The sequence below is a fragment of the Coptis chinensis genome, chromosome 2 (genome assembly GCF_015680905.1).
Source record: "Coptis chinensis isolate HL-2020 chromosome 2, ASM1568090v1, whole genome shotgun sequence".
NCBI classification, from domain to species: domain Eukaryota; kingdom Viridiplantae; phylum Streptophyta; class Magnoliopsida; order Ranunculales; family Ranunculaceae; genus Coptis; species Coptis chinensis.
The window spans coordinates 7503995-7520869 of NC_141457.1; the positions used below are offsets into that span (position 1 = coordinate 7503995).

The following is a 16875-nucleotide window of genomic DNA, read 5'->3' on the forward strand; positions in this document are numbered from 1 at the left end:
CGCTCTTCAAGCATTGGGTGTTGTTGCTTTTGTGGGCAAAGCTGCTCTTTAGCAGGAGCTGATGATGCAAGGAATGTCTTTGATATGCCAACACTCATACCCAACACTCGACCAAATTTATCAGGGCCACACACTTGAGCAATTGGATTATGGTCTAGGTCCAAGTTTACGCTAGCAGGGTCATCCTCAATTACAGCCTTGATTCTTTCTTATCATGACAGCATATTAGTCATTTAATAAATTTCAGAAGCAGTATATAAAAGAGAACAGAAAATAGGCAGTGGTCAGATTCATCATTCATGAAAATAGGCAGTCAAACTCACCATCCTTTCTGGCGCAATAAAAGAGCCATCCTTGTGAGTATGGATAGCCATATATGAATCCGTTCTAGTTACTTTAACATTTAGATTTTTCGATTTCTACAAAACATTACCAACTCTGTTAGAAGTAAATATGGTGTTACGAATAAAATTAACAATTGACAAGGTAGATTAGTACCATATCATGGACTGTCCTTGCTGCTCCCCTTCTACCTGATGTGTGTAAAGCATTCATAGCTTCTCTAGCCACCTTGCCCTTTGTTCGCATGAGTTTTCTCGAAGGTTTAGATTCATTATCCATGAAATTTTCCCATTCTTCCAATTTCACTCCTGTTGGGCAGTTCCTTTTCCTATCGACGTCATTGTCATACTTGTCATAGTACTTCACGCGGAGACGATGCTTAAACTCCCTAAAGCTTTTGGCGACCTTCTTCAGATTTATCTTTTTGTATGCATCATCCACATTGTATTCTTTCTGTATAAGAATCTAATATTAATAAAAGATAATCCACAATACATAATACTGAACAAAATATTTCACAATTGATAAAATGAGAATTTATATCCATTGCATTAGATCAGGTCTGCAACCAATTCAAATGAATGCTCAAACATAACCTAATATGGATATTTTAATCTCTTAAAGAGTTATTAAGTGTTAGTTCATTATAAAATATGACTAACAATGAATATGGACGAGAGACTAGAGGCAGAGTTAGTACACAATCACACCTGACCTTCTCTCACAATGGATGGATATTCAGTGGAATGTGGATCATACATGGTGCACAAATATTTTGGGTAACAGTGGGTCTTAAATAGACATCGATACTACACCTAAAAGGCTAAAATGATACATACAGAGCATGCAATTGCACAAGAAACCAGTGAACTTTGTGCCAAAAATCATGGAAAATGGCTTCTAGGTGTCTTGCGTAGTTTGCATAACTACATAATCTACTCAAAGTTTTAGGCCCTTTAAAAAGCAGGCGCAGTGTGCAATATCAATTGCTAAAAACCCAAAAAAACTTAGCATCAAACTTGCACACTTGGGTCGTCAACAGTTCAACACAATTATACTTACGTTCATACATCAGTAATTGTATCCAGCACTACACTAGATATCCAGGGTCTTTCAAGCCATGCATGACTCATACTAAAAAAAGAGAGAGAGAACCATAATGGATAAGAGCATAAGACTAACCACGACGCTGCTCCAGATTATGTTTTTTGTTGGACTAGGCACATTTTTGAAACTCTCATAAGAGATAGGACAATGTGTCTTTGTTATCCCACCAAGCAAACTAGAAAATCCTTCTGAACCGTCTCCAATAGGCTGTCCGTTAGAGTCAAATTCAACTTTCTTCTTTCCCTTGGAAGAGACTATAAAATAAAAATAAATAATAAAATTACTGAAAAGGCAAAAATATGCCAGTCAATTCGTGGGAATATATAAAAGAATAACTATCAACAAATAAAATTACTGAACATATACTATATGTACCACAAGAACCTCCACCTCCAGAAACTTGGGAAATCACTAGATGATGATCCTGGAATCAAGAAAAGTTATGATATCAGGTACAGGTGCAATACATTTAATAGATTATAATGTTTTTCTTATTTGTGTTGCAAGGAAATCTCTACCCCGAAGATGCTCAAAAAAATGGGATACTAAGGAAGGCCTCGAGTCTGCAAGTATAAAAGGACTAGAGAACTTAGTATTAAGTAAATAGAGTGCCTATAATTGACAACCCTTCATTAGATTTAAACTTTGTACCTGAATTAGATATATGTATGCCACCGTTGAGATCTTTAGCCATCACAGCCTCACGTGATAACATTGTCTTCCTAGCCCTCTTTTCCGCTTGCTTTGAGCTCTTAGTAGGATAAAAGATAGACTGTTAGGTAGAAACCATTAACAAACTAAAATTTTACGTATTTAAAAGAAAGTACCTCTGTGCTCTCCTGTCTCAACATATCCGATCCTATGGATTTCAATGAATAGACACTTAGCAGAAACCCCAACACAGCTAGAAGAAAAGCACTATACTTGACCTGCAAATAATGCCATACATGCAATCATATTTAACTAAGAAGAACTTTATTAGTTAAGCCACACCCGACTTACCAGAACTCATCAAGAATTATACATACACAAGTAGTGCAGAACATACGAACATAAAACAATATTAACACCTAATACACTGCCAATACAAAAGCATACAAAGGCCCCAGATACGCAATCCAAAACTTAGAATGCAAATTGTAGCGTATGGAACAAATATAAAGTAACAGACGGTTCAATAACACTGCCAAATGCTGCCTCAGACAAGCTGATATAAAAAACCAAATCAGCATGTGACAAATCAAGTCACTAAGATTTCAGACATAAGAAGTACATATCTAGAATTAGCAAATGCACATAAATATTTAGGTGAAAGTGTACTGTGAGTAGTTGGGTTTCTCATGGAAAAGAAACAATAGAAATATAAAAAATTACCCATTCAATAAATAAATAGTAAAAAAGAAACATTACAGCGGGTCCATGAACGGGATCAGTAGACCAAGTACCTTAGTGAACATCAATAATTTATCTTCTAACACTAATGAACTCAAAAGTGTCTCGTTACAATCTTGACTAAAAAACTAAAGGGTTTTCATACACATCCATGTCTCTAGTCATTCTCTTTGGAGGTAACACGACATTCCAACCACTCCTCGTTAGGTCTTTGCAATAAAAAACCTGTGATGCTTGTGAGGCAAGAATAAATGGCTCATCTACAATCTTCGAACCTCTTTTAAACTTGCTCAAATCCACGAATATTAAATTAATATCCGGATCAGTGTAACATCCATTCACTTTATCTTCCACACGAACCCAATCACAACAAAAAACAGTTATAGTGAAATCAAAGTAGTCGAGTTCGAGAATTTGTCTAATGATCCCATAATAAGTAGTATCATCAGACACGAGCTTCTTATCCTTTGCACTTGCACAAAAGTTAGTCATCGCATTCATTTTAATTCCATAATTCTGAGTTGTCTTGTTAGTGTCCCATTCAGCAGTAGAAAACACATATCCATTGGCTTGGTATGTGTTATACGAAATCGTTTGGAAGTTGGGACCATCAGCAAGTCTCTTGATGGGAGAAACCTCTTCATTTTGTAGCTGTCAAAAAATCCACAAAAGTTAATATTATTCTGTAAGAACTACATGATCCTACGTGTTACTCTAAGTGATTACTAAGGTACTGAAACTATACTTGTTCCCTTAACCAAGGAATAAAACTCATTGGTGTTTTGGTGTTGCCTTTTCTCTTACGACCACTTGGTTTAAATCTTTGCAAGTATATTTGGTATTTCCTACAATGAAATGACATAATAGACAAGTTAAATAGGTCTTTAGAGTTTCACAGTCTCATAAATAACATTATAAACATGACAAGGGTAGACTTACTTTTGCCATGGAATAGAAAGTTTTGAGCACTCCAACACCCATCTACGTACTTGTTCATACTGCACATTACTCAATCTATATACGCCTTTCTTATTGAGAGGTTTCTCATTTGTCAGCTCTCCTGTGTCATCCATGAATCTCTCTTTACCTCTCTTGTAGCTTCCCTTTGAACCATCAGGCATATGCTCCATACAATACATTATTGATTCCTCGACGGCGTAACGCTCAGCAATACAACCTTCAGGATGTGTTGGATTCTTTACATACCTCTTGTAGTCTCTCATCATCCTAGTACAAATTAACAACATATATTACAAATATCAAATAATAAAAATATAGATAGCTCACTCATAGAACATACCGTTCGAAAACATACATCCACCGACACCAAACAGGTCCACAAAGTTCTACCTCTTCCGCCAAATGCACAACAAGGTGCATCATGACGACAAAGAATGAAGGAGAAAAATATTTCTCAAAAACGTACAACGCTTTAATCACTCTTTGTCTAGCAGCTTCAAGCTCATCGAGGTATATTTCTTTGGAGCAAAGGATGTTGAAAAATGTTGACAATTGTCGGATTGCTACTCATAATTGCTTATGTTCTTTAAAGCAATGCATGAGTAATAACGACAAAAGTTGTTACATCATTACATGATAATCATGCGACTTCAAGCCTTTTAATTGAAAATCTTCCTTGCTCACCCGTTGCTTCCAATTGGAACTATATCCTATAGGTACCTTTAATGTGGCCAAGGTCTCAAAGAACAATTTTTTTTTCTTCAGATCGGGATAAAGTAAAATTAGCCTTTGATAGCAACAACTTATTTCCCACTTCTTTTGGCCACAAGTGTTGCTTTATATTCATCTCCTTAAAGTCTAAGCATGCTTGCAAACCATCCTTGCTCTTGTCCATTTCCAAAATTGTCGCAATAAGGTTCTCGGCTACATTTTTCTCCACATGCATTACATCCACATTGTGAGGACTAAGCAAGAACTGTTAATTACGAAAACACACAAATTACAATGATGTATAATGATGTACGACAAACCAAATTAAGAAATGGAAAATTAAGTTACCTCCCAATATGGCAAGTCAAAGAGTTTTGATATTTTTGACCATGCAGTCACGCCCTCATCATTAACATTTTTTTTCCCTTTCTTTCGTGCTACCTTTCCATAAACCGTTTCAAAACTTTCCACTTTGCTTTTTACCTCAGAATCACTCAATCTTCTTGGAGCTTCCCCATGTTCTTCCTTCCTATCAAATGGTTTTTTTTGTCGCCTAAAAGGATGATCCTCTGGAAGAAATCTCCTAGTGCCCATATATGCATTCTTATTCCCATGTTTTAACCTAATTGAATATGTCTTTTCGCCGCATGGAGGACAACCATAGTTTCCACCAGTCTTACAACTCGATAACATGCCTAACGTAGGAAAATCATGTATGACCCACAACAAAACTGCTTTCATAGTAAATGTGGTGTTACTATGAGAGTTGTATGTTTTGGTGCCTATAGACCATAACTCATTCAACTCGGAGATTAGGGGTTGCAATAGACATTAATGTCTTTCCCTGGACTACTTTTCCCAGGTATCAACATGTACAACATAATAAACTGTTTAACCATACAAAGAGATGGTGGGAGATTATATGGAATAATCATAACGGGCCAACACGAATAACAACTGTTAGAATGAGAAAACGGATTAAATCCATCTGTCGCAAGTCCCAGACGGACATTGCGTGGCTCAGCAGAAAATTTTGGCCACTTTGCATCAACTGTGCTCCAATTGAGAGAGTCAACCGGATGTCTCACTCTATTTTCGTCAACCACCACCCTCGAATGCCATGTCATGTTCTCCGCAATCCATGGAACACTAAAAAAAATATATACATATATTTCATTAAAAACTGATTGATTCAAAGGGTAAGAAGTAAATGCGATAACGTACAAGTATTGAAGCCAAAGCCTTACCTATACAATCTTTGTAACCTAGGTATTAATGGAAAGTATCTCAAGACTTTTGTTGGTACGGGTTTAGCCTTTTTCTTGTCTGTAAGATCAACAGCTTCAACATTCTTCCATTTGCTCACACCATATTTAGGACACTCTTGAAGAGCTTTAAGTGTTTTCCAATACAAAATGCAATTATTAGGACATGCATCGATTGTTTCATAGTCCATACCTAAAGATTTAATCAGCCCTTTAGCCTCATATACCGACAGAGGCAATGTATTATCTTCAGGAAGAATATCTTTTAGCGTATCCAATAATTCTGTGAAGCTATTATCGGACCATTGATGTTTTGTCTTGAGGTTTATCAACCCAACTATTACTGATAACTTAGTCTTTTCTTGTCTGCATGAGGAATATATTGGTCTCTTCACATCCTCCCACAAATTATTGAACTTCATCTCCTTTTTTAAATTAACTAGATTTTGGTTACATTGTTCATTATGGCAATTGACATCCACATCTTCATCTGAACTAATCTCATCCGAACTTATCTCATCCGCATTGAAATCTTCATCCGAACTAATCTTATCTACGTATTCATCCAAATCATCAAGTTGGACAGTCCTAAGCTCTTCATTCACAAAGTTAATTTCTTGAGGATGGGTATCTTCGGGAGAGTTATGAGTGGATGAACCAAAAGGTTCAAAGTTCTTAACATTGTTTACAAATGACTCCCCATGAAAATACCATGTAGTGTAAGACTCGTCAAATCCATAACGAACCAAATGTACAAAAATGGTTTTTGGATCAACCATTCCACGAACATTACAACACTTGGCACACAGACAAGAAGACCAAGTTCTTTTTCCTAAACTATCCCTCATGAATTCAAGGAATGATTCGATTCCATCTAGATATGCATCACTCCCCACTGATTCCTTCATCCACTCTCTGTCTGGACATGACAAACTCATCCCTACTTAATGCAATATGTAGATAAGTACATATTATTTCACAACATTATGAACAATCAATAACTAAAAACAAAATAACAAGTCTTCATTATCCATTTAAACTCACAAAAACTCATGAAATTTTCGCATGCTCAATCAAAAATCCTCAGTTAAGTGCATGGAAACTAATAAAACATGTCAAAACATCAAAATAAAGTAAACCCAAGTTGGCTAAACAGCATATGCCATTACCTATTTTGAAAATACACGACAAACAAAATAGTTACACTAACAATTTTTTGCTAGCAACAAAATCTGAACCCTGGCTTTGATATAAACAAGTAAACAACAATAAAGAAATGGAAATGTATAACAAGATCACAACTAAGGTAACAATTTAATTAACAAAATATTCACTTGTTCAATATTTACGTCTATGTTACCGGAAAACAAAATATTCTATTCACTCACTTAATTTTCTTTTTCTTTTTTTTTTCCCCTGGTACATTCTTTCTGTATTCAACAAATGCTCAAACTTAAATATTTCTTCTAGCATTTTTTTTCTCAAACTAATAAAAAAAAAACAAAGGGCATAACACTCATAGCCAAATTATATAAGAAATTGGAACATAAAAATAACACACTAACGAAGAGAACAAAAATGAAAGAAATTTAGCTCAATAACAAGTAAATCAGCTATAGAAATCTAATTCTAAACTTCTTGAGCTACAGTGTTGGACAATACTGTTATTTTAGTGTCAATGCATTGATGAATATCAATATTTCATATTTTTACGGTTTAACCTTTTGCAATTTAACAGGTCGGGGTCTGCCTTAACCCCAACTTAATCTTTAAAAAAAAAAAACTTTTCCCAATATAGTAATGCTTGAATGTAGTAGATAAATGCAGTTACCTGAAAAGTTGATCCACAAGTTTTGATGGTGCTGCTGGATCAGTAGAAACTTTGACAACCTGAACAAACATTATTGAAATCTTAGCATTCACTTCATTTTAGAAATAGCATACGTATGCATGTAAATCAATTACAATCATATGACTTTGGAATTCTTTATAAGAGAAACATATTAAAGGTGTACTAAAACATACATGAATGAAAATATATACGAGATGGGCAATAAACTGGTGTATAGTTAAGACGTATGTAATCAAAAAAATTCAATTCCAAATTCAAATCACACGCATAATAAAAAAAAATCGTCAATTAACAAAAAAATTATCACTAGAATTCAATTTGTTAAACAATCAATCAAAACAGCTATTGATAAAGACGTTTACCTGATGAAATTCTCAATAATGAAGAGAGAGTTGATTTGATGAAGAGAGTTGATTAGGTTTTGAGATTGAGTGATTTGATGAAGAGAGTTGATTAGGTTTTGAGATGGAGTGATTTGAGTGAGTGAGTGATTTGAGAGAGTGAGTTTTTGAGAGATCTGGAAAGTGATTTGAGAGAGCGAGTTTTTGAGAGATCTGGAAATAAGAAAAAGTGATTTGAGAGAGTGATTTTTTTCTTGTTTTTTCTTTTTCTTTTTTGATTGGCTGTGATTCGACGCTCAGGGTTTGTTCCACGATGCCCGTGGTACGTGTGAACAATAGACAAAAGTGGGGCGTCAGTACACTTGTCTTTTTCTAACGAATGTGAGTCAGATTCTGTCAAACATAAAAAATAGCCCAGTTAAATTCTAAATCATATAAGATGACAAAAGAATTTGCATACTAGAGAATTTTGAATATCCATCATTTCGCCTTGTAAGAATAAAGTTGATCAATACAAAAACCTGTAACTAAAAGCTTTTGTTTCAAACTCGACTTACTCTCTGTTGTTTGGAGTTAGTTTTTTTTTTAAGCTTTCGCGAAACAGTACTGATGCACGCACCCAACTAATTTTTTTTTTTGGCTTTCGTGAAACAATACTGATGGCACGCACGCGCCCAACTAAACCTTGCCTAAGGCGCACCCACGCTCTGCCGTATTCTCAGACACTGATATCTTTTTCGGTCTAGTATAAAAACATAAGTTTTTCTAATTGGAAAAATTGAACCTAATTAACCAATACTAGAACAGAGAGAAAGATTGAGAGTGAGTATTTATTCTTTGTGAGTGAATTGAGAGCTCTTGTAACCTGATACTCTGTGCATCTAGTAAAACTTGAAATTCGCCGGTGGACGTAGGCACATTGTCTAACCACGTTATATCCGTGTCTTGTGGTTTGTTTTCTTTTGCATTAATCTCTTTACTTTATATTCTAGTTAATTGTTATTGATAAGTGTTGAGATAATACTTGGAGGGTGTTGAATTCTTGTCTAGTGAGAAAGATCAATCCTTGTATAGGGTTTATCTATTTGTAGTGAATAACATTATTTTCGTTGTTAGTTATTTACAACAATTGGTATCAGAGCGAGGTATACGACCTAGGATTTTGAGTTTTGGTGAAAAACCATAATGCTCAAAATTTGTGTAGACAAGGTGCTCGATAAAATTTCGAAGTGAAATTTTTTTGGGTTATTGTGTGTAACTTGAAAAATGGCTCCCAAGATGTCAAATGCTAGATTTGAAGTAGAGAAATTTAATGGGAAGAATAACTTTGGAATTTGGCAAGTCCAAGTAAAGGACATCCTCATCCAACAAGGTTTGCACAAGGCTTTAAAGGGGATTAAATCAAGGGCGGCGAATGTAAGTGATGATGATTGGGAAGAGTTTGATCTACAGGCTTGTTCATCAATCCGGTTATGTCTTGCAAATGAGGTTTTATTTGTATAATGTGATGGGAGAAAATACCACTGCTGGTATTTGGCTCAAACTAGAATTTATGTATATGACCAAGAGCATGACGAACAAGATGTACCTTAAGAAGCGTCTTTATCGGTACATGATGGTGGATAGTTCAACGATGCAAGAGCACGTTTGTGAGTTCCATCGACGCCTAGCGGATTATTTGAATGTTGGCATGAAGATGGATGATGAGGATCAACCGGCATGTTTAATATTCTCTTTGCTCGAGAGCTATGAGCATCTAATGACTACTTTTATGAACAGAGAAGATGTTAATCTTGACAAAGTTCAAAGTGTGTTTCTTTCTTATAAGTTGATGAAGAAAACACGAGTTAAGAATAGCATTGATGCAGGTCAGGGGCTAGTGGCAAGAGGAATGTCGTATGAAAAGGCCTCTACAAGCAATGAAAGGTCTAGGTCCAAGTCAAAGAAGCTGCTGAAACATGTGAAATGCTACAATTGTGATGAAAAGGGACATTACGCAAGTAATTGTCCTCACCCGAAGAAAGATAACAAGAATAATGGCAAGAAGAAAGGTAAGGCTAAAGTTGAGGCAAGTTTTGCTTTCGGCTCTGAAAGGGACAATGTGAGTCTCTGTGTGTCCACACAAGACTATATGGCCGAAAGGTGGATTCTTGATTCCGGATGTTCCTACTATATGTGCCCGAATAGAAAGTGGTTTATTTCTTATGAGAGCATTGATGGTAATGACGTTTTGATGGGTAATGACGTTGCTTGTAAGACAGTAGGAATTGGAACTATACGGGTCAAGATGCATGATGGTGTAGTAAGGACTTTAACCGATGTGATGCATGTTCCTGAGCTAAAGAAAAACCTTATTTCTCTTGGTACCATGGATTCCAAAGGCTACAGGTTTGTTGGGGGGAAGGTGGAGTCCTAAAGATTGTTAGTGACTCTTTAGCTGTTATGAAGGGTCAAAGACATGGAACCTTGTATACTTTGATGGATAGTACATTAATAGGTGATGTAGTAGTGAGTGCATGTAGTGATGATTCTGAGTGCACTAAGATATGACATATGCGTCTAGGGCATATGAGTGAAAAAGGTTTGTTTGAGTTGTGCAAGCGAGGGTTCTTGAAGAAGCCAAGTATGGGGTTCTATGAGCATTGTGTCTATGGGAAGTAGTGCAGAATCAAGTTCAGTTCAAGCGAGGGTTGTCTGAGTTGTTATGAAGGGTAGTACGGTGATAGGCGATGTAGTAGTGAGTGCATGTAGTGATGATTTTGAGTGCACTAAGATGTGGCATATGCGTCTAGGGCATATAAGTGAAAATGGTTTGTCTGAGTTGTGCAAGCGAGGGTTCTTGAAGAAGCCAAGTATGGGGTTCTGTGAGCATTGTGTCTATGGGAAGTAGTGTAGAGTCAAGTTCAGTTTAAGCAAGCACACGACAACAGGCATCCTTGATTATGTGCATACGGATGTTTGGGGACCATCTAGAGTGGCTTCAAAAGGAGGTAACCGCTATTATTTCTCATTCATTGATGATCATACTCGTTATGTGTGGGTGTATATGATGAAAACGAAAGATGAAGTGTTTGAGATATTTAAGAAGTGGAAGGCAAGGGTTGAGAATCGCACAGATAAGAAGGTAAAGACATTAAGGTTTGACAATGGTACTGAGTATACTTATAGGCCTTTCTAAGAGTTTTGTGCGCAACAAAGAATTGCCAGACACTAGATAGTCAGGGGCATGCCTCAGTAGAATGGAATGGCAGAGAGGATGAATAGAACCTTGCTTGAAAGGGTGAGATATTTGTTGTCTAATGCCAGTCTAGGCAAATAGTATTGGGTAGATGCAGTGTCCATGGTGTGTTACCTGTACAATATGTCACTAGTTCTAGCTATAGATTGCAAGACGCCTTATGAGGTGTGGTCAGGTAACCCAGTTGATTATAGTATTTTGTGAGTGTTTGGATCGACTGCTTACTACCATGTGAGGGAAAACAAGCTAGATCCTAGAGCTAAGAAGACAATATTCTTGGGCTTTGCAAATAGGGTAAAGGGATACAGATTGTGGTGTCTAGAAGACCACAAGTTCCTGGTCAGCAGAGATGTTACCTTTGATGAGACTTCTGTGTTATCTTTTAGTAAGTCGGAAAAAGCTGGGCAGAATGGTGAGTCTATAGAAGTTCAAGCTACTGAGCTTGAGTTATCTAATGTAGCAGATGACTAGTTGGTTTATGATGAGGTACCAGATCATGGAACCACGTAGCAATAGGAAGAAGAGCATTGATAAGTGCTCAAAAAGTGCTATTTAACCCTCGATTATGCCTCTTGTTTAGCCAGCTTAGTGGACTAATAGTGTTTATAAGTTGTGTTTTAAGATTCTACAGGTGAAAAAGAGAGTTTTGTAGAATATTAGAGAAAATGGGGTAAAACGAAGCAATTCGGAGCATTAAGGATCACATGGGAGGCCCGTGGACAATCATGGAGAAGGCCAAGGAATTGGAGCTATTAAAGATGCGACTTGGACCTATTTTAAAGTCTATTTGGAAGCCCAAGGCCAAAGGATTCGTTGCTTGGACCAAAGCCCGCAAAAGAGGATAGAAGGATAGAGCGTAAGAGAGAAAAATCGGCTTATCGTGCGGGGACGATGGATCGGCCCAAACGCATTGATTGAGTCGGGACGTATAGATCGAAAGGCCCGTGACGCATTTATTAAGTCACAGGGGGCGCATGAATAATGCGTCCCGACGCATGAATCGAATCGAATCGTAGCCAATTCCTTCGGTTTTGAAGACGAAGTCGGACTCTGGAAGAAGTCTATTTGTATTAGGAAACAAATGACGGTTTGGAATGCTTCTAGAGCTCATTGTAACCCCTATAAATAGAGGACCTAAGTGCCTCATGTAATTGGCCAATTCACTTATATTCTTGTCTCGAACTTGAGGAGAGAGAGATTAATAATAAAAGATCGGTTTTAACTAGTGAGAAGTCTTAATAAATTAGTCTTTCTAGTCTTATGTTCTTCGACTCTTCTTCTTCTCGTTCTTCAGTATTCTTCCTTCTTTATGGAAGGCTAATCTTCTCCTTCAAGGGAGGAGATGAAGCCGATGCTTAAGGTTTAATGATTCTTCCGGTTCATGGTGTTCTTCAATCAAGGTTAGTTCTTTATGTTTTTAGTTATTAGTTCCATTGCCCACACCCGGGGATGGAAGTATAGAATAGGGTTTATGTTTTGCAATATTAATATCATGCTAGTGTTCTTTACTTTTCTTCTAGTAGTATAGTTCTTTAGAGTTAGGGAAGTATTCTTTGTGTTGCCTTAGGACGGGTATCTCGGGAGTGGCTGCCTAGGGGAAGTATTCTTTGTATTTGCCTTAAGTGGTGATTCATTGAATGGCCGCCCTATTAGGAAGTACTCCTTGATGTTGCTCTTGGTAATACATTGAATGGCTGCCTGAGCTTACATAAAAGGAAAGAAGATATTAATAGCATAAACATAGGAACAACCTTAAGTAGAGTTAATTGTTAACGATGTTTCGTCCAAGAGGGCATCGGCACTCGCTCGATTGCCTAATTGTAGTCTACTTGTAAGAACAACCATGAATCAGAAGGTCATAGGTCAAAAGTATTGGTGGATTCTAATCTCTTGAATTCCCTCTCTTATAAATTCTCAATAGTTTAGTTAGTTTAGCTTAGTTTAGTATCTACAATCTCTACAATATTAGTTTTTAATCCCTCAAACCCCCTTTCCAGTCCTGTTCTTCACATAACATACACTTAAAAGTGGAACGATACCCTACTCATCCTTTACTTATTGAGGGATAATTAGGTTTTGATACGCTTCTATTTGTTCAACGACCATCATACATCTACATCATCCATCATCTCATCTACACACACAAAAAGAGGCAGTGTCAAGCATGAGCATCCACAACTTGTAGTGGCTAACCTTAGGCCAAAGAGACAAGTTAAGGAAGTGCACAAGTATGGGCACGATAAGCCGGTGAAACACTATGGTCAGGTGGATTTAGTTGCATATGTACTGAATATTGAAGATGATGAGCCAGATAGCTTCAAGGAAGCTGTTAGAGATGCTCATTACAGAGATTGGTTGGTTGCTATGTAGGAAGAGATGGAATCTCTTGATAAAAATCACACATAAGACCTTGTTTTATTGCCAAAGGGAAAAAGGACTATCGGCAGTAAATGGGTGTTCAGAAAGAAAGAGGTCATTCTTGAGTCTGATAGTACTTAGTACAAGGCAAGAGTGGTAACAAAGGGTTTTTCATAGAAGGAAGGAGTCGACTACAATGAGGTATTTCCCCCGGTGGTCAAACATACTTCTATTCGTGTGTTATTAAGTTTAGTTGCTCACTTCAACTTGGAGTTAGAGCAACTTGATGTGAAAATTGCTTTCTTGCATGAAGACTTGGAGGAAGAGATCTATATGAGACAACCTGAAGGTTTTGTTGTTGCTAAGAAAGAAGATTATGTGTGCAAGTTGAATCGGTCATTGTATGGTTTAAAGCTATCGCCAAGGTAATGGTACAAGCACTTTGACACGTTCATGATGCAACATGAGTATACCTGAAGTAAGTATGACTGTTGTATTTACTTTCGTAGGCTTCGTGGTAATGACTTCATCTATCTCTTGTTTTATGTGGATGACATGCTTATTGCTTCCAAAAGTATGGTGGAGATAGACAAGTTGAAATCTCAACTTAGCTCTGAGTTTGAGATGAAGGACTTGGGTGGAGCGAAGAAGATATTGGGCATGGAGATTGACAGAGATAGGAAGAAGCGATGGATAGTTGTATCTCAGAAGAAATATCTTCAGAAAGTAATTTCTTGTTTTGGTATGGAGAATGCAAAGTCGGTTTCTACACCTTTAGCTGGGCATTTTAGGTTTTCAGCTAAGTTCTCTCCTAGTTTGGTGGAGGAACAAAATCATATGGCTCTTGTTCCTTATGCTAGAGCAGTGGGCAGTTTGATGTATGCAATGGTGTGCACACGCCCCGACATTTCACAGGCAATCAGTGCTGTAAGAAGGTATATGGCAAATCCTGGGAAGCAATATTGGGAGGCAGTGAAATGGGTATTGAGATACTTGAAGGGTACCTTGGATGTGGGATTAGTTTATGGTGGAGGTACTTGTTATGTCAGTGGTTATGTGGATTCCGATTATGCTGGTGATCTAGATAAACGACGATCGACTACTGGTTATGTGTTTATGATGCATGGTGCACCGGTTAGTTGGAGGTCTATGCTACAGGCTACAGTTGCTCTATCTACTACAGAGGCAGAGTATATGGCAGTGGTAGAGGCAGTGAAAGAGGCACTATGGCTTCGAGGTCTTCTGGATGATATGAGAATTGAACAGAATAGTGTTGCTTTGTATTGTGATATTCAGAGTGCTATTCATGTGGCGAAGAACCAGGTTCATCATGCTCGGACCAAGCATATTGATGTCCGTTATCACTTTGTACGGGATGTTGTTGAGGATGGTAATGTAGCACTTGAGAAAGTGGACACCCATGACAATCCTGCTGATATGCTTGCGAAGGTTGTCACCGAAGTTAAGTTACAACACTGTTTGGACTTGTTCTAAATCCTACATGTTTGATTAGAGCCCTTTGTGGGAATGGCCCTTCGGGGCGGTTGACGGCGAGTTTCAGAATGTTGTTTTGAAGACTAGTGACTCTTAGTGGATCTTATGTTCGGCTTGGTTTTATGTGTTAAAACCTCACCGAGGTGGAGAATGTTGTTTGGAGTTAGTTTTTTTTTAAGCTTTCGGGAAACAATCATTGAGGCGGCATCAATGATTGCCAACTCAACTAATTTTTTCTTTTTTGGCTTTCGCAAAAAACAAGATCGATGAAAAGCGACGCTAACTAAACCTTGCCTAAAGGCGCCAGCGATTCTGCTTTGTATTCTCAGACACTGATCTCTTTTTCGGTCCAGTATAAAAACATAAGTTTTTCTAATTGGAAAAACTTAACCTAACCAATACTAGAACAGAGAGAAAGATTGAGAGTGAGTGTTTATTCTTTGTGAGTGAATTGAGAGCTCTTGTAACCTGATACTCTGTGCATCTAGTAAAACTTGGAATTCGCCGGTGGACGTATGTAGGCACATTGTCTAACCACGTTATATCCTTGTCTTGTGGTTTGTTTTCTTTTGCATTAGTCTCTTTACTTTATATGCTAGTTAATTGATATTGAAAAGTGTTGGGATAGTACTTGGAAAGCGTTGAAGTCTTGTCTAGTGAGAAACATCAATCCTTGTGTAGGGTTGATCTATTTGTAGTGAATAACATTGTTTCCGTTGTTAGTTATTCACAACACTCTTAAATCCACATGGACCCAAAGTCCAAATACCTCACCATTTTCATTTCAATAACTTTTCTAGCTCTGTTGGCTACTAAATACAATTGACACCATTTCATGTAGCATTGACAACCGAGGGAAAATATTCAACTCAAAAACTATCTCAAAAACATCAAATGGAAAAGCCTTAATAGTTTTACATATCGAATCTAAAAATACTGAAATAACAACAAAGGCTTGCTACTAAAACAATAAAACTCAGACCAGATTGTGCATAACTTAGAAAATCCTCTCACTATGAATTTGTCCTTTACAAGAAACTTGTACTGCTTGCTTATCCATCAGAAGCACTATGGAATCTTACCTCTAATACATCTGATCTATTGTGCAAAAAAAGTGATTTGAAGATATGGAATAGCCATAATTCAATGGTGAGATTAGCAGGCTAGACTAAGAAACTTACAATACATCTGTCTATTTATCTGTCTCTTGACTCGAAATGGGAGCAGGTTTGAAATAGGTAGCATGCTGTATGCTGTGGTTTTGTAATATCGTATGGAACACAAACCACACTAGGCAGTGCATAAACAATTACAAAAAAGTTAAAAAATCATATACCTTAAGAAAAGATTCCTTGATTGTCAAAGCTTTAATATTACAAATCCCTTTGAGAATATCAGCAAAATGTTGCTCACACACTTCCTTCGGATAATCGCTGTGTACAGAGATCTGTATCAATGTCTGTGTAAGAGCTCTATATCCTACCCCCAACCTTCAATGTCCTCCCCTCTTACCCCCTCTTCTTTCCTTCCCTCCCCTCCCTTTTTTTTCTCTCTACACTGTTTCTTTTTATACTACCCCTCTCCTTTTCCTACCCGTTGATCTCGTCTCCATCCTTCGGTCCATCTGAGCGCATCTGTCTCTTAGGGTTCCGCGGCCTAGCTGTCATGCCACCTGTTCTTCCTCTGTTAAGTGGTCTCCTATTGGACTTTGACCGCTCTGTCCCCACATGCTTCAGTACGGCTTGCCCACTTTTGCAGATCTGCGGCCTATATCCGGTGCTTCGTGCCTTCCCTTTCTTACACTACCGGCGCGCT

General features: G+C 37.4%; 1 protein-coding gene across 3 annotated transcripts; it reads right to left on the reverse strand.

Moving 5' to 3' along the window:
- Positions 1 to 504: 504 nt before the first annotated feature.
- Positions 505 to 8163, reverse strand: LOC147514655 (uncharacterized). 3 transcript variants are annotated; one of them, XR_015213250.1, is made up of 3 exons: positions 7992 to 8163; positions 7609 to 7667; positions 505 to 795 (listed from the first exon to the last, which is right to left on the reverse strand). XR_015213250.1 is itself a non-coding variant. In XM_086594390.1 (3 exons), the coding sequence occupies exons 1-3, from the start codon at positions 4222 to 4224 to the stop codon at positions 759 to 761; spliced, it is 408 nt and encodes a 135-aa protein (XP_086450516.1). In that variant the 5' UTR covers positions 4225 to 4243; the 3' UTR covers positions 505 to 758. The 3 variants fall into 3 exon arrangements, 1 of the variants encoding a protein (XP_086450516.1); XM_086594390.1 differs by lacking the exons at positions 7609 to 7667; positions 7992 to 8163 and adding exons at positions 3781 to 4068; positions 4142 to 4243; XR_015213251.1 differs by lacking the exons at positions 7609 to 7667; positions 7992 to 8163 and adding an exon at positions 1525 to 1663.
- Positions 8164 to 16875: the final 8712 nt, after the last annotated feature.

Excerpts from the sequence above, each read along its gene's own strand:
- LOC147514655 (XM_086594390.1), bottom strand. The coding sequence starts at position 4,224 with ATGATGCACCTTGTTGTGCATTTGGCGGAAGAGGTAGAACTTTGTGGA. Across the intron at positions 4,069-4,141 it reads TGGATGTATGTTTTCGAACG|GATGATGAGAGACTACAAGA; the intron begins GTATGTTCTATG and ends AATTTGTACTAG. Across the intron at positions 796-3,780 it reads CTTTCTATTCCATGGCAAAA|AAAGAATACAATGTGGATGA; the intron begins GTAAGTCTACCC and ends ATTCTTATACAG.